A 21,528-nucleotide genomic window follows, 5' to 3' on the forward strand; every position below is an offset into this window, starting at 1 on the left:
CTCGGATGAATAGCAGTTTTCGTCTTTGCTCTGTGTTATCATGTACACAGAACTGTTGCTGAGGGAGCTAACAGCATGCTTGCTTAGTCATTATTCTGGGAAGGGGTGCCAGCCAGTCAATAGCCTTTATTTTTATACAACTCTGCACACTGCAAATGCAGGAATAATGCACAGCATTTGAGTACAGAGCCATGATCAGACACCTATCATTTCTGGAGGTGGGCGAAGCAGAGGTGGCAGCGTGGAGCTGAAGCCCTGGAGCCCCGGCACAGATTCTAACTAGCTTCCTTTGTCAAGAGCCCAGGAGCTGGATTGCCCTCCCTGAATGATTCACTGGATAGAGTCTGATAGATTTTTTTTTCTTTTTAACCAATCTGAAGGAGAAAGCAAACAGCACAGGAGAGGTGCCAGGACCAGCAAAACTTCTCAGGAACAAAAAATAAAACCTTTTTAAAGATAGATTTCAGAAAATGAAGGTTTAACATCAAACTCAGCAAAGTCATGCACGGTGTGCAAAATGGTCCTGTGAGCCCCCAAGTGATCGCTCTGAGTCTCTGCCAGTTGCACAGGGGACTGCTTTTGCAAAGGTTGGGAGGGCCAAGCAGGGTCATCTGATCAGCTCATGGGATGCCAGGCCAGAGGTGGAACAGGGGATAGAAGGGCAGAAAAAGGATCCAAAACTAAACCAGTAGAGAAAGCTGGGGCCCTCTGGCCTGAGAAAGGAACAGGTGTGTGCACCAGGGAATTAAAGAGCTCTGAGGGGCCAGCAAGGGTAAATGTAAGTGAGCCTGTTCATTCATTCGATCACTCAAAAGTACTTATGGAGCCGGAGTTTTGTGTCAGGCTCTGTTCTAGGCTCAGAGGCCCCCATCTTGAACAAGATAGAGGCCCTGCCTTTGAAGAATGCATTTAATTATGGGGAGTGAAGATGTAAAAATAATACTATATGACAGTGATAGACTCTGTGGAGAAAATAAGCAAGTTGATGCCTAGCGAGTGCCTAGTAAGTGGTGGAAGGGCTTTTTAACAAATGGGTAGGAAAGGCCACTTTGAGAACAGGACGCTGGAACCCAGGCCTGAATAAGGAAGAGGAGGAGCCAGTTCAGGGAGAACTGGGGGTGGGGCATACCAAAAGAAGTGCAAAGTCCCTGGGGCTGGATTGAACCTGGCATTTCAAGAGAAGAGATAAAAGATCCATGTGGCTGGAAGAAGGGGGAGATGGGGCCAGTCTGAGTAGTGTCCTAGAGATCAGAAAGGAGGGTGAATTTTATCCTGTGTGTAATGAGAACCCACAGGAGGGTTTTAAGCAGGGGAATGGTTTGATCTGTGTTCTGAGAATGTCCCCACTCTGTGGGGCATGCAGTTTTCCAGAACAAATAAGAACAAGCAAATCTTATTTTCTTGGGTGTGGAGGGCGCAAGGTTGGGGAGGCACTGAGACTAGGGACTTCTAACTCTCTGGCAAATCTTGATTGCAGCGGGCTTCTTGATAAAGGCTCTTCTCATGGAGGAGTGGAGCGGGGATGATAGTATTGGATTGATTTATTCCCCCAAAGTGTTGATCCAGGATTACCATCAGGCTGGGAGGAGGGTCTCCAGCAGTGTCCCCACGGCCTTGCCCCGGACTCTCTGCCGTTCAACATTTCTATCTGTAAATTGGCGGAAGACTCGGAAGATGTGCTCATCAGACATGCAGCTGACACGGAGCTGTCAGGGACAGCTAATGCCACGGATGACAGGCTCAAGATTCGGCGTGATGATCCTCCCGCGGCTGGAGTGATGGGATGAGAGCAGCCACATCCCTGATTGCATTCAGATCGGGAGAAAAACCCAGCCAAGCCGGGAGAGACCTCTCTGGAGACTCCCCCTGGAAAGGAAGCCCCCGCTGGGGCGGGAGGAGGGATCCAGGGCAGCTGGACCAGACAGCGCCCCACACCACCTCCTCCCTCTCCCAGTGACAAGATCTGTGGCCTTTCCGACATTCTTTGTGAGTCACCTGTGGGCACCTGGCTTCCCATCTGGCCTTTGGGGAACTCATGACAAATGATGCCCTTGGGTGGCCTTTCAGGGTACAACCAGGGTGGACACCTGTTCTTGGCACACAGCTGCTCCTTCTAGGAATGCCACTTAGATCCTAAGAGTCCCTGTGGTGTGTCCAGAGGAGAATGACCTGGAGGGGTGGGGTCTGGAAGCTGGGAGGGACGCGAGTATCTTCTCAGATGCCACCAGGACTGCAGAGTAGAAACGGAGAAGCTGCCTTCTCCTCCGTTGCTCCAGGTACCCACAGCAGTGCACCGGGCGCACTGTAACTGAGAGCTGACCCCTGAGAGTAATGGCATTATAGCAATGATGCCACAGACATTTCTCCAGGGCTTGCTATGCACCAGGCTCATGCTGAGTATTTTGCATAACTCATCTCTAAGCAGTCGCATGGTCTGACCTTGAGAGGTAGGTGTCATCGGCACTTGACAGAGGAGAAATAAAAGGCTTAGCTGGCAGCTATCTAGGGGCAGTACCAGGATTCGCACCCAAGGCTTCCTGGTTCCTCTCTAGCTGCCTGGCTTCTGGGTTGGGTGGGCTGGGAGTGTCCACTTAAGTGCTAAAAAGGGACCATGCCCGGAATTTTTTGGTACAAAGACCTCAGGACCCCAAGGGTCTTTTAGGAGCTGCTTTTCTGCTCTGTGATTCAGTAGTGAGGTGTGTGTGTGTGTGTGTGTGTGTGTGTGTGTGTGTGTGTGTACTTTCATTAAAAATAAAAACAACAGAAACTAAATGTAGACAAAAGTAGAGTGGCTGGCGTGTGGCGATCCCATGTGTCTTCCCCAGCTTTAGTGGTGATCAGCATATGCAAAGTGAGACCAATCTTGTTTGATCTGTCAGGCCCTCCTTCTCTGCTGGATTAATCTAAAGGCAATGCCAGACATGATTTTATCTGTAAATACTTTCCTGTGTATCTCTGAGAGATAAGTACTCATTTTTTTTTGTTATTGTTGTTTAAGTAGAACCACAATGCCATTATCACAGTTTTTAAAAATTAACATAATTGAAATGAGTCTTTCAAATCCAGAAAAGCTATTGGCATATGGCTGGCTTTGCAAGGTACTGGGGGTGGGGGCAGGGAGGGAAGGCAGATGCTATTCCTTCAAATGCCCCATTCCTGGGGATGGAGACTCACTTGTTTGCTTTGGGAGGAGGAGGAGGAGGAGGAGGAGGAGGAGGAGGAGGAGGAGGAGGAGGAGGAGGAGGAGGAGGAGGAGGAGGAGGAGGAGGAGGATGATCTGAAACTTGGGGCCACACATTGGCAACCTCTTTATTCTGATTGTTCCCAGGGGCACAGCAGTGAGAGTGGGACCTATTTATAGCCCTAAGTCTAGACATGAGAAGGAGGCAAAAGGAAGGGAAGAAGTGAGGGGGTAGTGGAGAGGGAGAGGAAGGAGAAAATCCAGAGCAGGGACTGGCCCCACATCACCATCACGCAGCCTGATGGCCCTCTGGGGCGCGTGGCCGGTCCAGCTCATACCAGCAAGTGCTGAGTGAGCTCAAGTGTGGATTCCCCCTCCACATCCTCCCCTCCATCCCAGGAGGCGAGCGTCACTGTCATTTTACTGGAGAGGATGCTGAGATTCCCGGGTCTGGCAGGAAATAAGAATGGTGACCAGGTTCAAACCCAGGTCTGATTTTCCTGGAGGGGGCTTGCTCCTAGCCTCACTGAGGTGCTGAAAGGATGGGAGCCTCAGGGCTCAGAAGATTCATACACACTCCCTACATATTTTTTGGCACAAGCACCCTGACTCCCCACTCCCTGCCTCAGGACCCATGTGCCTCTGCAGGACCCAGTAACTATAAAGGGTAAAGGGAGCCTCTAGACTACACCAAACGCCCATTCTGGTGGGTGGTCAATGCGGGGGCCACTGCTCTGATGCTGTGTGTGCCGACACATGAATCATGTGCCTCTCTGCTCCTGTCCAGGTGTGTGTGCGTCAAACACACACACGAGTATGTGTATGTCCATTGTGTGTATGTGCGCGTGTGCATGTGCATGCACACGCACTTGCATGCAGACCCCTACCCAAACAGCATTGCCAGGAAGGCAAGACCCCTGCTGGGGCACTCCATGGGCACTGTTTTGGGGACACCAGTGCCCTCTCCACTCATGGGGTCTGCCTTTCATCATCTTCTTCCTCAGCATCCCCAGGGCTAGCGTGCTGAGCGGTTTTTCAGGTGTTGGAGGTGTAGGGCACCTCACCCGGCCCTCACAGGAGCCCACGGAGTAGGAGAACAGATGGTGGTAAGCTCAGTGCCTCTGGCGCCCCTGAGAGTGCCAGGCAAGAAGGTGCCCCCTGCCAGGGATGATGGCAGGAAGGTGGGGCTGAGGACTGGCAGCAATCAGGAACCTAGTGTCCCTGGGACCACCAGAGGCCATTGGGCTTCTGCTGGCCAGCAATATCTATGCAGGTGTCCAGGTCTGAGTTACAGGTGGAGGCCAGTGGTTGGGCATCAGGAGATCCTTAGGAATCAGCGCAGGGACCACTCAACTGCTGGCACCAGCCATGACTGAGGTGAGGCCAGTCCAGGGTCCATGATCTTGCCAGAACAGTGCCAGCAAGGAGGGACTCAGGTAGCCTCGGGGCTACAGTGTAGATCGGGGTCTAGGGGCCAAGCCAGACTGTCAGTCTTTTTTTTTTTTTTTTTTGCTTGAGAAAGCAATAGTTTCCCTCAACAGGAAACATGTTTCCATCAAGTGCGGCATCCGTCCCCTTTCCCTGGGGCCCGTGTCCTGCTGTAGAGCCACCCCTTGGTGAGCAGACTCTCCCACCGCCTCTCTCTCTCTGACCTGTTTGCAGAGCTCTGGAACTCAGCAGCGGCAAGGATGAGATCTCCCTGTTGGTGGAGCAGGAGTTCTTGAGTCTCACCAAAGAGCACCTCATCCTGGTCAAAGAGAGCTCAGGGGACCTGGCAGCCCCTAGAGGCATTCCCCAAGGGACCAGAGAACCAGTTCCTTGTATTCTCGCACCTCCTTTGGTGGCTGGTAGCAGTGAGCGCCCTGGAGCCTCCATCATTGCTGGTGACAACCTGCGGGAGCAGAAGGTGGCCGTGTCTGTGATTGGCAGCCGGCAGGACTGCGATTCTGCCCTGTCCACGGTGACAGGCATCTTGCGTGCTGCCAAGATCAAAGGGACTGAGGATGGGGGCCACAGCCTGGGTGCCTCCAACTCAGAGATCAGCAAGCTCCTGGCCCAGTTTCCACTGAAGTCCACGGAGATGTCCAAGACCCCCGACAACAAGATGGTGCTGGAGGAGGCAAGGGTCATCAAGGACTTCCTGCAGAACAGCATGTTCAGTGGCTCTGGGAGCTTCAGGGAGCCTGCAGGGCTGGGCCCATTCCTGCTGCTGCCACCCCCACCTCCTCCTGCACCCCCCGACAAACTCTTGGAGCTCCCTGCTCAGAAGAGGCAGCTCCCCGTGTTTGCTAAGATCTGCTCCAAGGCCGAGTCTGACCCCACCCTGGAGGGGCACCACTCGATGGGTGAGTGGGGCTGGGATCAGGGGTACAGAGTGGGCCTGCGTGGAGGCGGCCTCCTAGGAAGCCGTCAGGGCCACAGCACACACATAAAAAGCATCATTGGGTGAAGCAGGACAAAGCAGCCTCTCTGGTGGGCACAGGCTCCCAGGTGCAGGCTGCTCTCAGTCCCTGCAGGCCTGCTCTGCTAGATGCCCGTGTGTGAGCAAATGCAGAGCCCCTGATCCAGATCACTTTGGGAAGAGGGATCAGTACCATGTATGTAGTACCTGGCTCCATTTTTGACTCCCCCAGGAAGAAAGTATTTACCCTAGCTGGGTCCATGGTGAGGCTGAGGCTGCCTCATGGAGATGGCTGGAGAGGAATTTGATTGGCAGCTGGGGTCACTTAGCTTGGGATGGAGGCACCTGTTCTGGCCCTTAGGTCTAGTTCTCACTCTCCCTGGGGCAGAAAGTGGATGCATAAGTTCTCATGGCTCAGCCTGTTGGCCCTGGGATCTGCTACCTAGACACTTCTCACATTTCCCTCTCCCCTTAGGTTCTGTCTTTTGTCCTGATCTAGCCATTCAGAGTAGTTGGTTCCAAGAAGACAGACTGATGGCAGAAGCATTTGCCCACATTGAGCAGTTACCAGGGAATATATCATATTCATGCCAACCAAAGAAGAATCACCCCCAGTCTGTCAGCATGGGGAGATAACAGAGATGCCCATATCACGAGGGCCCACATTCATCTCCCTGAGAGAATAAGAACACAATCACCCTTGAGAACATTCTGTATTCTGAGCACTGTCTGGAGTCCAGAACAATGGAGCCAGGGATCACCAGCTGGATTCAGTGTTGGGAAGGCCTGGGAGAGCCAGAGAGCTTTGAGATGATGGGCTTTGGGGGTTGTGGGGCGGGGAAGGGTTGAGCTCTTGGCAGGGGGAAGGGCCTTCCTCCCCCTCCTTCTGGAATCACCCATGGATGCATTCTTACCAGATGGGGCTGTGGGATTGGAAGTGGTCCTGGCCACCCACCCTCCTGACCATTTGTGCCTGCGTGTACAAATATATGGGCAAAATTGTGCCAAAGAGAGCTTTGCCAGTGTAGGTGTGTTTGTCAGAGAAAAATGCAGAGGGGGTGAATCTGTTTGTGTCTGTGTGTACGTGTCGACATATGTGTCTGTCCTGTGTATAGTTGTGTACATGCGGGAGAGGCAGAGGAGAAACAGGCAGGGACGTGAGCATTGTGTGTACCCAGGTCTCGGAGGAGGGGCCCTCGTAGGTGTGTGTGGGGCTGCAGGTGTGTGTTTTCTCTGAGGAAAGGGCTATTATTAGTGGGTGTGTTATTTCAGCAAACTAGCTGGTGGCAGAACAGCAAGAAGAGAAACTCTTAGAAGAGACTCTGGGCATGCATTTTACGAAAAACAACACTGGCTTCCAAACTGGCCCAGGCTGGAGCAGCTCTCCTCTGCTGGGACAGTTCTGGGAAGGCAGACGCAGTTGGGTGCATGCTCAGCCCTCAAGGTCACTGGGTTGGAGGTCCTAGAACTGGTGGGATCAGGTCCACTTCTGATCCCTCTGTGACCAGAGTCCCCAGGTGCCTGCAGTGTGTCCAGCACGGAGCATTGCCATCTAGTCGGCAGGCGGAAGTTTCCATGCCAATCTCTGGGGAGCTTCAGATACCATCAGATGGTGGAAGGAATGAAGGGGCTGGCAGGAAAAGACCCTCTTCCCTACTTCAACCAGAGCAGTGCTTTAAAAAACATATGATCATCATCATAAATATATGTATATGTATGTATATACAGTTGTCCCTCCAAATGTTGGTTTCAGGGCTCTCTTTAGATGCCCAAATCCACAGATGCTCAAGTTCCTCATTTAAAATGGCATCTAACTCGTGCACACCCTCCTACCTACTCCACACCATCTTTAGAGGATCTACGATACCTAATAGGATATAAATGTCAGCTATTCTGTTGCTCTACTGTGCTGTTTAGGAATCATTGACCAAAAAAAAAAAAAAAAAAAAAAAGTCTGCCCATGTTCAGTACAGATACAATTTTTTAAACATTTTTTTTTTAGTTATAGATGGACACAATCTTTGTTTCATCTATTTATTTTTTTGTGGTGCTGAGGATTGAACCCAGTGCCTCACGTATGTGAGGAAAGCGCTCTGCCACTGAGCTACAACCCCAGCCCCAGATACATTTTTTTTTTTAGAGCATTTTCCATCACTGTTCCACACACATGCATTTAATTTCATTTGAAGAAAGAGTTGCAAGGCTAAAAGGATATGGGGGGGTGAGAGCGCGGTGGGGGGCCCCCCACTGTGGTGCAGACAGTCCTTGCACTGGGGGATGGATGCTTGGTCTATTTGGAGCGAGTCCTGAGTCCTTCGTCTGGCTCTGACTGTGTCCTTCCTGCATCTCTTTGATGCTTCCCAGTCTCTGTCCATAGTCACCCGGGACTGTCACACCCTCCTCTCAGCTACCCCTGCATGCAAAGCCTAGCTGCACCCCACTTCCTTCTGGGAATAAAAAGGACCCTCTCAGATAGAAGTGATGTCAGCCACCGTCTTCTCCCGTTGTGTACTTCTGTCACCTCGTGGTGCCCATCTGCCTTGTCCTGGAGCTATTCTGGGCATGTCTCTCTCTTCTTCCTTGTTGTGAGCTCCTGCAGGGCAGAGTCTGGCTCTGACTCATCCCTGTGTCCCCAGTACTCAGGGCAGGGCCTGGCACTGACAGGAGAGCCGAGCTGCCTGTGAGCAACACAGCCGAGGTGGAGTCCATGGTGAGGGAGCAAACCGTGGGGCTCAGACCGCGTGTCCTGCAGGGACGCGTGTCTTCCCCCCCCCCCAAGCTGTGCACCCCCCGATGGCGAAACTGAGTCCAAGTCATCCTTATATCCCCCCGACTGGCACTGTGGAAGGAAGGAAGGAGGGAAGGTGAGGATGGATGGATGGATGGATGGATGGATGGATGGACAGACATCTGGATCATGAGACAGGAAGGCCAGAAGGGGCAGTGGTCAGGGAAGGCCTGAGAGAGAGACTATGGTTCCATTAGGCTGAGGGAGAGTCTGCAGGCTCGGGTGAGTACTATGGAAGACCCGTCACCTGGTTCATAAGAAGATGCTCCCTGCATCTAGCACTTGGTACCCCGGGAGCATTAACTCCGTTTCTCTCCTGCTCCAGAACGGAATCCTGGCAGCAAGGAGCTGGCCAAGGGTCGAGAGAGCCTCTTCCTCAGCCAGTGGCCCCAGAGTCGGAAGGACAGCTGCAATGAGGAGGGTTGCATTGACCCAGTGGGCACCATGTCCACCAAGAAGCCTGCATGGCCGGCCGAGAAGAACCTGCTTTACGAGTTCCTCGGTGCCACCAAGAACCCGAGCGGGCAGCTGAGGCTTCGCAGCAAAGTGGAGGTGGATGGGCTGGAGCTGAAACGTAAGCTGACCTAGCCAGCAAGGGCCCCAAGGGAGGGACCCCAGAGACCTCTCAGACCCAGGCGTGGCTCTGTCTTAACCAGGGCCAGTCACTGCCTTTCCTTGACGTCAGGATTTTTAAATTGTAGAACCCGGGAAATGGCTTTTTCCATATGTTCCTTGTGGGAAATAAAATTAAAGAGATAGGTAGTTGGCTTCCAGGGGTCACGTGGACATTTTCAGTGGTTGATTTTGAATACAGCCCTAACCCAGAGTTATACCCTAGCTTCTCAAAATGCCCAAGCCAAGGGGGAAAAAAAAAATCCCTGCTTTCAATCACTTTCACGTGGATATATTTCAAGTCCCTGCTCTCTCTTCTTGCTCCTCTCCAGTCGTTTCAGTCAAAAACTCCTTTCTAAAAATGATGCCAGATGGAGGGGAAACCAAGGGCCCATTTCTGATCCCATAAGCCCCCCGGGACACAGATGTTTCTCAGGAAGCAATTCATATCCAGAAAACTCATTCTTCTAGACTAATTTAGAGCCACTCACATCGAATTATCCTGTTTTAAAATATTTTAAAAGTCATTCCCAGATAGACACAATACCCACCCGAGATATAGTCTCTGCTGAGTGCATGGGCCTGGTGGGGGGCTGTGTGAAGGGTTTGATCCGAATGAATTCCAGTGACATAGCACTTGTTTGCATGACATAGCTATATTTTTCTAAAGCACCTGGAAGAATTTGCTTTTTAAGTTGGGGACATATAGCAATGCGGGTTGCTGTATCCCTTGCTAAACCGCCCACCCCCCTGACTAGCCAATGATGGAAAGAGAAGCTCCAAGCCAGACCCTGCTGGGGTCCCCTTCAGATGGGCAAGGTGTGAACTGATGATGTTTTTTTTCCTGTGGTTGGAAATTCACCAGGACTTTGAAGGACCCTCTTGGAGCTTTAAAGCCCCTGGCCTCTGAGAATCTCTGGGGAGGGGAAGAGACCCAAGGCCTCCTGGCCTCTCCCTGCCTCAAACACTGAAGGGCTTTATGTCTCCTGTGACTTGCAGTTAACCCTCCGGTAACAGTGGCCGACAAGAACAACCTGAAGTACACGGGGAACGTTTTCACCCCACGCTTTGCCACAGCCTTGACCTCCACGACAGTGAACCAGCCTTTCTGGCTCAACCTGAACTGCCCGCCTCCACCGGTGTTCACCAATCACTCCACCTTCCCGCAGTATCAGGTGAGTGGGGGGGCTGGGGGCTGGGCACCCCACCTGCAAACCACACCATGACGGGGTGTGGCTTGCAGGGAGCCTATCTCACAAAGAATCCTTGGGCGCCATTTCCTTACCCCAGAGGCTCCCAGGGAATGACAACAGGACACTCTCAACTTGTTACCTCGTCTGTTGCTATTTTTTTTTTTTTTAAAGAGAGAGTGAGAGAGCGGGGGGGGGGGGAGAGAGAGAGAGAGAGAGAGAGAGAGAGAGAGAGAGAGAATTTTTTTTTAATATTTATTTTTTAGCTCTCGGCGGACACAACATCTTTGTTGGTATGTGGTGCTGAGGATCGAACCCGGGCCGCACACATGCCAGGCGAGCGCGCTACCGCTTGAGCCACATCCCCAGCCCCATGTTGCTATTTTTGTTGTGACCAGATCACTTGCTACACACACACACACACACACACACACACACACACTCACACACACACACACACTTCACACCACGCTGATTACTCCAGAGCCCCTTGCCAGTCTTGGCTGGTTAAGTGCTTGGTCCCCCAGAACAGGAGGATGGCATAGTCCTTATTTCCCACCCACCTCCTGCGACTCAGATGGCCTTCATCTTGGATGACTTGCGACCATCTCAGCTTAGGCATTTGGTCCCAGAATGATTACTAATGACATCCCCGTTCACTCCCCAGTGTTGTGGTTTGGAGGTCAGATGGTGACCATCTCATTTAAACTGTATCTGAGCAGCCTTTGCTTGTACCAGCCGAGGTGCCTGGACATGCATTCTTGGTCTTAGGCTCCGCGTTAAGAAGGAATTAGTGACCAGAAAGAAAGGAAAGGTCGAAGCACTTATAGCAGGGTTTGAAATTTCACTCACAGAACTTATTTATGCAGGGAAAATGTAGTTTCTTTATTTTGTCCATTTAACTTAATATCCCTTAAGAGCTGCAGCCCACTCAGTAGAAGGAGGGAAGAATCAAATAAATGTCCACTCTAGTTTAAGACTTTGTCCAATCCAATAACTGAAACAGTCCCTCTAGGTAGTGCTCAGGTGTTTGTTTTTTTTTTCTTCCCCCCAGGAAAGATGCTCAGCATTTAAGGTTTCTGTCTTCAGTTCCCCTTCCTCGTTCCTCTCCAGAGTGGCACGTAGTTGTGTGGGGAGGTGCAGGTCCTTGGGGTTCGATGTCCAGGAGTATGGCCATCTGCTGTACCCTCCTGGCCCAGCAAAGCCTGGAAAGGGAAAAGAGGAAAAGCACAAGGAAATACACTCGTATTCAGTTTATTTTCCTCCACATCCCTTCCCCTCTCACCACCCCCTTGGCCCCTGAGCCATTTCTTTCTTTGCAAGAGAGCTCCAACCTTGAGGCTTAGATGTCCAGGGCAGAAGCAGGTCTCTTCCACTCTAGGTCTCTTCCACCGAGCTGGCCCACCAGGCTTAGCTCCTGGATCCTAAAGGGTTCTGTTTCTCTGTTCCTCTGTTTTGTTTTTAAGCTTGTCTGTTTGCTAAAGAGAACAAGTGGCCACGGAGAGGCCAGGGCTTGCAGCGCAGGGTGATCTAAGGGGAGATGAAAGCCAGCCCGTCCCCCATCAGCCACGCTGTCTTTACACAGGTCCTGAGAGAAACGTGTCGCTCCTTGATTCACTGACTCCTTCACCAGTGTTCTTCTACCCTTGCATTTGAGGCTTGCTTATTCATGGTTTATTTATTTCACTATTTAGTGATTTACCCATTGCTATTTACTCATGCACTTAAGGAATTTTAAAAAACCTTTGCTCCACGCTTTTATAAGCAGAGTGTTTTGGGCTAGGTGAGAGGACTCAAAGATGACCAAGAAGTACATCACAGACCAGCCGACGCCCCTCCACCTCCGAGGGAGGAACAGTCGCAGGGTTGTAGGTGGTGCGCACACATCCACTCTCAGACGCGCCCGGGGAGCGCACCGTGGAAAGCTAATTTGCAATGGTTGGCTGTGCTATAAGTCTAGGTGGCATCACTCTGCGGTGTTGATTTCTTCCGCTTTGACTCTTTCGGAGTGAGCGAGAAATGGACATACTGTCTGAGCATGACGTTCCCCTGTCTTCAGAGAAGAGGCAGAGGTTTGCATTGCAGGGTTTACTCTGACAAGGTTCCCCAGCTTCTGGGCAGGAGCAGTGGAAGGGGTCCTCTGGCTCGGAGGACCCGCTGGGTTCCGTGAGGCAGTTCACAGCTGAAGGGGGCCATGCAAAGAGTTGACCCTCCCAGGAAGTAACAACAGACAGCATAATTTACCTTCTGGCAGCTTCTCAAGATCTCATAATGCTGTGTTAGCTTCAAAACAGCTGATCAAGGGGTCCGAGAGGATAGAAGGCAGATTTCAAAATTGGTAGATTTGGATGGAACGATCCTGCTGCTTCCAAACTGTGTGGCCGTGGGCAGGTTAATTAGCTGCTCTGAGTCCCAGGTTCTTCCTTTGTGAGATGGGTTCATCGTCATCATAGCAACAGCAGCAGAAGCAGCACAGATTGATCTGGGGTAAGGATTGAGCCCAGGGATGGGAACAGGCCGTAAAAGCTGAAGTGGGAGATGGAGTGGATTTTGATGTCGTCATTACTTAGCCCTGATCTTCCAAGAAAAATGGGGTCGGGGGTCTCCACAATCCTTGAAGTGGCAGAAGATGACAAATGGGGTCTACTCTCTTGCGGCTTCTTCCCCACGTGGGATCAGGAATAAATCCAGTTTACTCAGAGCTCCTTGGTAGAGGGACCAGAGGTGAGGAGGAGGAAGGTCTCGTGCATAGAGGAGGCCCAGCGGCTCCCCAGGGAACTTTGTATAAAAGAACTCTGCACCCGATGATGAAGAGGGAGGCTGGGTAGCAGAAGGCCACAGCCTCAAGCAAACAAGAGTGAATGTCTGTTTATCCCAGCCCAAGTTTACAAAATTGCAATTGTAGACGTGCTGTTCTGGAAGTCAGATGGTGTTGCTTATCCCGTTGACTGTGGCCCTTGTGTCCTGAAGTCAAGGATCGGGTGGGGGCAGCTGCCCTCCTCTGCAGGTCCTGGGGCCGAGGTGGGTGGGATGGAGGTGGCCACCTGTCCTCTGCTGGGCAAGGTGGCTGTGGAAGGCAGGGTTAAGTGCTAAAGGGGTCCATGGGGGAGGGGTGAGACAGGGGAGGGACACTCAGCCACCTGCTCAGTGGCCTTGCAGCAGCAGACTGAGGGCTGGGAATGGGCGAGGCCACTGGCTCTGCATGACTTCTTTGTCCAGGCTCAGGACAAGGTGGGTGTCACGGGGACCCCATTGGGTCATAAAGGTCAGGCTGCTAGCTTCAGGGCTTGGAGTGCAGGGGAGAGGGAGGGAGCTGGTTTGTGGTGAAGGGCTGGCTGGTGGAGTAGAAGAGATCACTGCAGGAATGCGCCTTGTTCTTGGGGAACAGAGAGTGGGGCGGGGCTCTGGGAGCACCTGTTCTCCTGGGGACCTAGCAGGTGGGGCAGCAGGAGCTGAGGGACGCGCCCCTGAACCAGGTCAGGGGTTCCGCAGCTTTTCATGAGGAGCTTGGGAAAGTCAAGGGCAGAGTTTTGCCCCACCCCTTTGGTATCTGGCACAAACCGAGCCCAGAATGGAGGCAGCATCTCAAGAGTGCAGAGGCTGGGGGGGCAGGTCCTGACTGGGAGGGGCTTTGGGCTTTGAGCCTTGTGGGGGGGTAGGTAAGGTGGGTGTAGACAGAACCTGAGACTGGAGGGCTATGGGCTGCATGCTTAGTGTGTGTGTGTGTGTATCTTAGTGTGTGTGTGTGTATCTTGTGCACCCACACCCTGACAGAATTGTGAATAAAATTTTCATAAGCTGCCAGAGAGCCTTTTCAAGGGAGGGGTCAGTGGGAGATGATGGACAGACCTAACATTTACCAAGTCCTTACTAAGTGCTGGGCACTGTTCTCAGCTCTTTAGATGCATTAATTCATTTATTCCCACACTAATCCCCCGCCCACACACACACATACTCACACTCACATGGATGTACCTGGATATCTCGTGTGTTAGGGCAGGAATGGGGCCTGGGGAAAGCACTTAGCAAAGGTGTGCAGACAGCAACAGAGAACGTGGCTTTCTTCATGGGCTTTGCAGGCCCGAACACACATAATTCTGCAGACAAGGAAAAAGGCTCAGAGAGGCCAAGTAGCTTGCCCCCAGTCACAGAGCCACTGCAGGGCAGATCTGGGATTCAGGAGGCAGTTTGAACACTATGAAGACTGCCTAAGTGGGGCTTCCCAGCAGCATGACTTGGGCTCATCTTGGCCTAAATCTAGGTGGCCTCAGGCAGTGACAGGTGCAGTGTGATGGGCTAGTTCACTTCTGTCTGCAGGTGCAGGTGTGGGAGCCAGGCATGGCTGCAGCCCTTGCCCAGAAATGCCAATCCATTCTCTTCCTGTCTCCCCAGGGCCTGCACCCCCAGCGCTCAGCCAGGACGCCCTATCAGCAGCCTGTGCACCCCCAGCTGGGGTGTTACTCCCGACAGGTGAGTATGAGTATGGATGAGCCCATGGGCACTTAACCACTAAGCCACATCCCAGCCCTCTTTTTTTTTTTTTTTTTGTTTAATTTTGAGACAGCTTCTCACTAAGTTGCTCAAGCTGGTCTTGAACTTGCGACCTTCCTGCCTCAGCCTCCAGAGTCACTGGAGTTACAGACATCAATTCTGAATGTTGATTTCTCATTCTGGAGTTGACGGGTTGGCTGAACTGGGCTGTGGATCAGGTTCAGTCCTGTTCCTTGCATTCGTCCTTTGGGTGTGGGCTGAAGCTGCAGGAGTTGTTGCTCATCCTGTGTTAGGTGGCAGGAGCACAGGAGGTGTAGAGCTGGTGCGTGGTGACTGCCACCCACCTTCCACTGGCCAAAGCCCATCACACAATCTGCCCTGCATCAGTGGTGGGGAGTCCCATCCCTGCTGGGTAGGCTTGACCGTTAAGATACAGGACACCCAGTGAAATTTGAATTTCAGATAAGCAATGAATATGTTTTAGGCATGTCCTATGCTTATGCTAAAAACTTATTCATTGTTTACCTGAAATTCAAATTTCACTGGGTGTCCTGCAGTCTTATTGGCTAAAGCTGGCAAGGTTATTTCCACAGATAGGCTGGGATGAATACCTGTCGGACAATCACAGAGTGGCAGAATTAGGGCTTGACCTCTGCAGTCCCAGGTGCCCAGTCACCTGCCTTAGCGCCTCTTGTATACAGATACACAGAGACAGGGACAGCAATGCAAACACTCACCAGAGCAGGTATACTTACAGATACAGGTGTACATACGCCCCCAGGCTGCCTGAGTGTACGTGCATGCAGGTGCACACACAGATGGTCTTGGGGCAGAGGTAGGAGTGTGAGGAAAGGTGCTGAGGATGAGGGTGTAGAGGGCACCAGAGTCCAGCCTGCTACAGGGCCTGGCACCTCACATTCAGATGGGCATCCCACACCCAACTCCAGATTCTTCTGCCTCTCCTTCCTCCTCAAAGATCCCTCTACTTTCTCTGCAAACTACACCTCTGACTTGGAATATTCTAGAATGTTCTGGAAGGTAGAGAAGTATTCATGAGTGTAGGGCACTTTATTCCTTGGGTCAGGACTGCTCTGTCAGCAGTAGGAGCCCTTTGCATCCTGAGATGAAGCAGGGATGAGAGAGACCCCCTTCGGGAATTCCCGGTCCATCACCTCCACCTTAGCAACAGTGACATCTCCCACGGGGTTCCAGTCCTTGTGGACAATTGTACCCATGTGTGTATATGCCTGTGTATATTTGAGAAAAGTAATATAAAACATGGTAAAAAAGAATTTAAACACCTAGAGGCAATCCTTGCTTATGTGTCTTTCCAGTGACATCTATTTATATAAACATTTTTATACAAATGTGGCATTCAGGGCACACTGATCTGTTGCTTTTGTCAGTGAGGGGTATATTTAGAGATGGTTCCAGAGAAACATACAAAGCCCTGTTTGATGGCTTTGATTGGTTCTGTGGGATCCTGGGTACATTTCTGCACACAGCATGCGTGTGCCCTGGGACCAGCTTCATCCCTTCATCTCTTCCAGGCTCAGGGCCTTCCCCTGCCATGAAGACCAGAGGTATCTCCTTCCGTGTGCCCCACAGGGTCTGCCTGAGAGGTGCTCTCCTGAGCTCTTTCTGGAAGCTCCTGGCATGCTGGTCCTTTGGGGTTCTGGTGCCTGTGTCTGTACCAGACCTTGAATCTCAGGATGATGGCAAGGACCAGGGCAGGAGCTCTGCCTCTGGAGAGAACATAGCAGAACAATGTTGGAGGAGGGCACAGGCTCTGGGCTCTCCCTGCTGGGGTTCTGACCCCAGCTCAGAACTGGGAGACATTCACTGAGCAAGTCACTTCACTTCTCTGAACCTCAGCAGTTTCCTCATCTCCAAAATGGGAATGATCATGGCTGCCTCCCAGGGCTGGATGCAGGGCCCACACATCCCAGGAACTCAGTGAGCGTCAGCCTAGTGGGTGTTTATCAGACAAAGGCATGCAGGGCAAGAGAGGGCTGTCCCGGGCACTGGGACTCAGGCCTTCCTGTTGAAGTGGAAATCAAGAAGCTTCCCCAGTCTTGGCTGAAAGTCCCCTTAGCACACAGGGGTCAGATGAGCACACAGCTTCAGAAGAGAAAAGGTTCTCTCCCATTTGAAGCTGTGAGTAGAGAACAGAGGGCTCAGGATGGGGTGGGTTCCCACCACTTCACGTGAGCAGATGCTTAGTGGTCCCCCTTTCCACCTCCCCAGTCCCCTGTTTGTTGCATTCATTTAACATTTTTGTTGTGGGGAGGATACTGGAGACTGAGCCCAGGGTCTCGGCTGCTGAGCTATACCCCAGCTCTTTTTATTTTTTATTTTGAGATGGGGTCTTACTAAGTTGCCCAAGCTGGCCTCCAACTTGTGATTCTCCTGCCTCAGTCTCCTGAGGAGCTGGGATTACAGGCGTGAGCCATTGCACCTGGCTCATTTAGCATGTATTTACTGAGAAGCCACCGTCTAACCCACTCCAAATGGGACAGTGGCAGACACTGTCTTGGAGTTGTAGCAATATCAGCAAGTATGATAAGGATGATCCCTTATTGGGAGCAGGAAAGCTGGAGTTCTGTTGTTGGAGGGAGCTTGTTCCACATAGTCTCAGAAACCCCACTGAGTTCCTGTCTTTCCCTTGGATACAAGCTGAGCCCATTGCCCATTTTTTTTTGCCTTATCTCACATGGACCAATAAGGTAGCCACTAGCTTTGTGTAGCTATTTAAGTTTAAATACATTTAAAATAAAAAAAACTTACTTAAATGAGTTAAAATTTAAAAATTCAAAATTCACCTCCTTGTTCACACCAGGCAGATTTCAAGTGCTCAGTAACCGTGTGTGGCTGGTGATTGCCACAGTGGTCAGCACAGAGAGGGAGCATGCCTGCTATCACCAGTGTGTCCAGTGGGTGGGCTGTCTTGGACTTGCTTTTCTATTGAGATCCTAAGATAGAAGCCAGCATTGTGTACATTCCAAGATTTGAATAAAAAACTTAAAAAATGAACAAGAACCTTTGGGAATGGTTACTGAGGTAGGAAGGCAGGGAAAAGAATGGAAATACTATTTAATGGCTATTTATTTTGTGCCCGTCTCCACTTACATCAACTGACTCCATTTCCACACAAGGTAGAGAGTGTCTGCCCATCTGACAGAAGCGGGACCCAAGACTCAGATACCTTAGGAAACTTGCCAAGCTCACTGCCGAAGTCGAGCTCGGGGCTTGTCCCACCCCACCATACTGTCTTTTGTGGACCCTGCAGTGACTTAACTGGGGCATGGAGTGGTGTCCGCTGGAGTTTGGGTTAGGGCTGAGAAATGGTGACCCTGCCCCTCTCTCCTCTTTGACCTGCAGGTGACACCATACAACCCCCCACAGATGGGACAGCAGATGGGACAGCAGATCTTCCGCTCGTCCTACACCCCCCTGTTAAGCTACATCCCCTTCGTCCAGCCCAACTATCCATACCCGCAGAGGACACCTCAAAAGCTGTCCGCCAACCCCCGAGACCCTTCCCCCATGGCAGGAGATGGGCCGCAGTACCTCTTCCCCCAAGGATATGGGTGAGTCCTCAGCCCACACTGGGGGTCGGACTTGTATATAGGGAGTTGCTGGGATGGGGGCCAGTGGGGTGGGCTCCACAGAGCCTTTCTTGGTATGTGAGGACCTGGTGTGGGGAGGTGAGCAGAGTCTAGACTCTGTTTGGGAGTGTGGCCCTACAGTCCAGTGGCAATTGCCCAGGCAGAAGCCAATGAGCACCCTGCAGGTGGAGAGCTTGACCACATTCCCTACCCACTTGCTGAGTTTAAAAACAGGACGTGCCCAGGTGATTCTCTGGCTGTCCCTCCACGGGCTACACCCTAAGCCCCCACCAGCCTAATTCCCCCGCGCAAACATCCCATTGACTTCCAGGCGGCCCTGCTGAGGGGCCTTCACCTGCTTATCAGAGCTGCTCACGCTTTTCCACCACAGCCCCCAACAGCAGAGAGACTCATTTCCTGGGATAATCTGAGGGTTTAGCAGAAAACAGCCAACACTAACTCCATGTTTGAGCTGACAATTCCATTCAAGTTTAACATGCTGCTGAGTAACACATTTGTGTTTGTTTTAATATAATAATGACTAGCCACTCGTCGCAGCCTCCAAATCTTCAACTGATATTGACGCTCCCAAGAGACAGGCCGCGCTGTGTCATCCCCGTGGTCTCCCAGGCACACGATGGGGCATCTGTGCCCCAGTTTGAGAAATTCACTTAATAGGATTAGAATCCGACTCTGTGACCTGACATTGATTCCCATCCTCGCAGACCCTTCCCTGTAGTGTCCCTCCCACATTCCCCAACCACCCCCCCTTCTTTCAATCTGCATTTCCCCTGAATGTCTCCTTAAAAGGGATAAATGTTAGAAAGAGGTTTCTGTAGTCAGATCTGTTTGGGGAAAGCTGTGAGAAACAAAGATAAACAGATTTCTTAACTGTTGGAATTCTCAGATCATTTAATTTCCTAGGGTGCATGGGAAATGTTCAAGAAGGTGGTCGATAGTGTGGTTTGAACGTGATATCCACAGCCCCTTTTATCTCTTTCTTTCTCTCTTCCTCCCTCCCTCCCTCCCCACTTCCCGTCGTCGTCCTTCTTCTTGTAGAGCACCTCCTGGTGGGTTGCACCCAACACACCACCTCCCCTGTGCTGTGTTAATTCCTGGAGTTAATTTGAATTTAGCCTGCAGGGGACCCGCACAAGAATAGGAGAGACTTGAGAGAGTTGAGAACAGAAGAGACCTGAGCACAAGGATGTCAGTGCCCGGGCAACTTGGGAAGACCATCAAGGTGGCCTGAGGCCAAAGGCAGGAGCCCTGCAGGATGGGAGGTTCCGGTGCATTCCAGGCTGGAAGAGAGAGAACCCCCAGGCAGGAAGGAACAGGGCAAGCCCAAGGCCTGAGGATAAAGGCTGCTGGTGGTGGAAGTATTAGATTTGTTCCTGAAAAAGGTGGAAAACAGGATTAGAAAAGGGAGATTGGGGTTGGATTATTAAAGGCTTTTGGCTGCTTGGCCTGAGGATCCATGGAAGATGTGTGCACACCCGAGTGAATTGGCACCGCAGTGAACAAGACGCAAGGTGTTCTTCTCTCAAGGAGCTCACATTCTAGGGGAGGAGAGAGACAACAAGGAGATAAACACACCTGTGAAGTCAGGTGCCGGGGAGGAGGGGCCGGAGAATCAAGGGAGGTCTCTTGAGCTGAGATCTAAATGAGAGAATGAGCCATGCATAAATATGGGGAGCAGAAAGAATAGAGTGCAAAGGCTCCCAGATGGAACGTGTGGCTGGGTCCCAGTGAGAGCTGGAAGGGGTGTGTAGAATTGGAATCTGTAGGCCAGGGTCAGATGGACAGGATGTAGTGGGCATGGGCTGTTCTAACAACAGTGGGAAGCCAGGAAGACTTTTAAATGGGTGAGGACATGTTCTAAATTTCTGTATACAATAGAACACATTAGCCAACGTACGGACTCTGAGGGTGAGAAGTGGTGCAGGGGATCAGGTTAGGAGCCTTTTTCTGCTGTGCGGTGACCACAGGAAAGAGGGCGATTGAAAAGATCTGGGATGTTCATCTTCTTGGCAAAGTTGATGGGATTTGATGGTTGGATGTGGACTATGGAAAGGGAGGAATCTGGCATGATCTCTAGGTTCTGGACTTGTGTGCATGGATGAATGGCCACTGCAAGATGCAGAGGCCAACATGACTAAAGCAAGGATCTCTTTGGTCTTTAGCGGGGTGCTGTGACACACACCTGTGGATCCCAGCTACTGGGCAGGCTGAGGCAGGAGGATCTCAAGTCTGAGGCCAGCCTGGGTCAGCTTAGCAAGATCCTGTCTCAAAATTTTTAAAAAGAGAGAGAGAAAGAAAAGCGCCAGGTGGTAGGTGGTGGGGTACTAGGAATGGAGCTCATTGGTAGGTCTCTTGCCCGGCATGAGTGAGACTCTAGGTTCAATCCCAGTACTGCAGAGCTTGGTCTTGGACATGTGAACTTGGAGATGCATGTTAGATAATTGATGAACAGGTGGATATAGGAATCTAGAGCTCAGGGGCAGGTTGGGGCTGGGAATAAATGTGGGAGTCATTAGCATATTGATGATATTTCAAGAATGGGATGGAATGGAATGAAAGGGGGTGGGATGAGACGGCCAGGGAATGTATGTGTGTAGAGAAGCCCTTCAGGCCCAAGGACTGAGGATCCAGCAGGTGGAGGAAAGGCTGGAGATTGGAAGAACAAGCAGAGGATTTAAAAAAGATCCTCTAGTGAGGTGTGGGAGAAAGAGTAGGAGGCTCAGGAAGAGTCCCAGAAAGCAGGAAGCATTTCCTGGAGGAGAGTGTGGGAGGAGGAGTTTGCATACTTTTATCAGGACAGGACAGCTGCACAATTGGTCTCCCAAGCAGTAATGAACTTAAGAGTTAAAGGGGCATTAGTAATAATCACACTGGGGACAGCATTGTAGAGGCTGTCCCAGGCAAACCAGGGCACAGGATCAACCACACTTGAGAAGCCAGGCCAGCTGTTGCTGCTGCTCTTCCTCCTTTTCCTCCTCCTCCTCCAGGAAGCATTCCTTGATAGTCTAGTCCACACCATTGCTCCTCCTCCTGACCCTCTAGCATGCATCCATCCTGTCCAGCCCAAGTCCTTGGCAGTTTGTCTGATTGTAAGTTCTGAACCTGGAGAAGTAAGATGCATGGGGTGTGGCAATCAGAGACCACATGTGTCAGGAGTCGTGGTTACTGATCATCGTTATGGGTTACAACCTTCATTGTATCAATCAGAGTGGAATCCAAGGTATTCTTAAAATAAC

General features: G+C 51.4%; 1 protein-coding gene across 1 annotated transcript in view; it reads left to right on the forward strand.

The window, feature by feature from the left end:
• Positions 1-21,528, forward strand: part of C11H1orf94 (chromosome 11 C1orf94 homolog) — a 36,214-nt gene that overhangs the window by 13,058 nt on the left and 1,628 nt on the right. The window contains exons 2-6 of the mRNA XM_005317783.4: positions 4,844-5,526; positions 8,696-8,944; positions 9,982-10,157; positions 14,565-14,642; positions 18,045-18,253. Coding sequence (XP_005317840.1) covers positions 4,844-5,526; positions 8,696-8,944; positions 9,982-10,157; positions 14,565-14,642; positions 18,045-18,253 — 1,395 coding nt within the window. The remainder of the gene's footprint in view (positions 1-4,843; positions 5,527-8,695; positions 8,945-9,981; positions 10,158-14,564; positions 14,643-18,044; positions 18,254-21,528) is intronic.

The sequence above is a fragment of the Ictidomys tridecemlineatus genome, chromosome 11, assembly GCF_052094955.1.
Source record: "Ictidomys tridecemlineatus isolate mIctTri1 chromosome 11, mIctTri1.hap1, whole genome shotgun sequence".
Taxonomy (NCBI): domain Eukaryota; kingdom Metazoa; phylum Chordata; class Mammalia; order Rodentia; family Sciuridae; genus Ictidomys; species Ictidomys tridecemlineatus.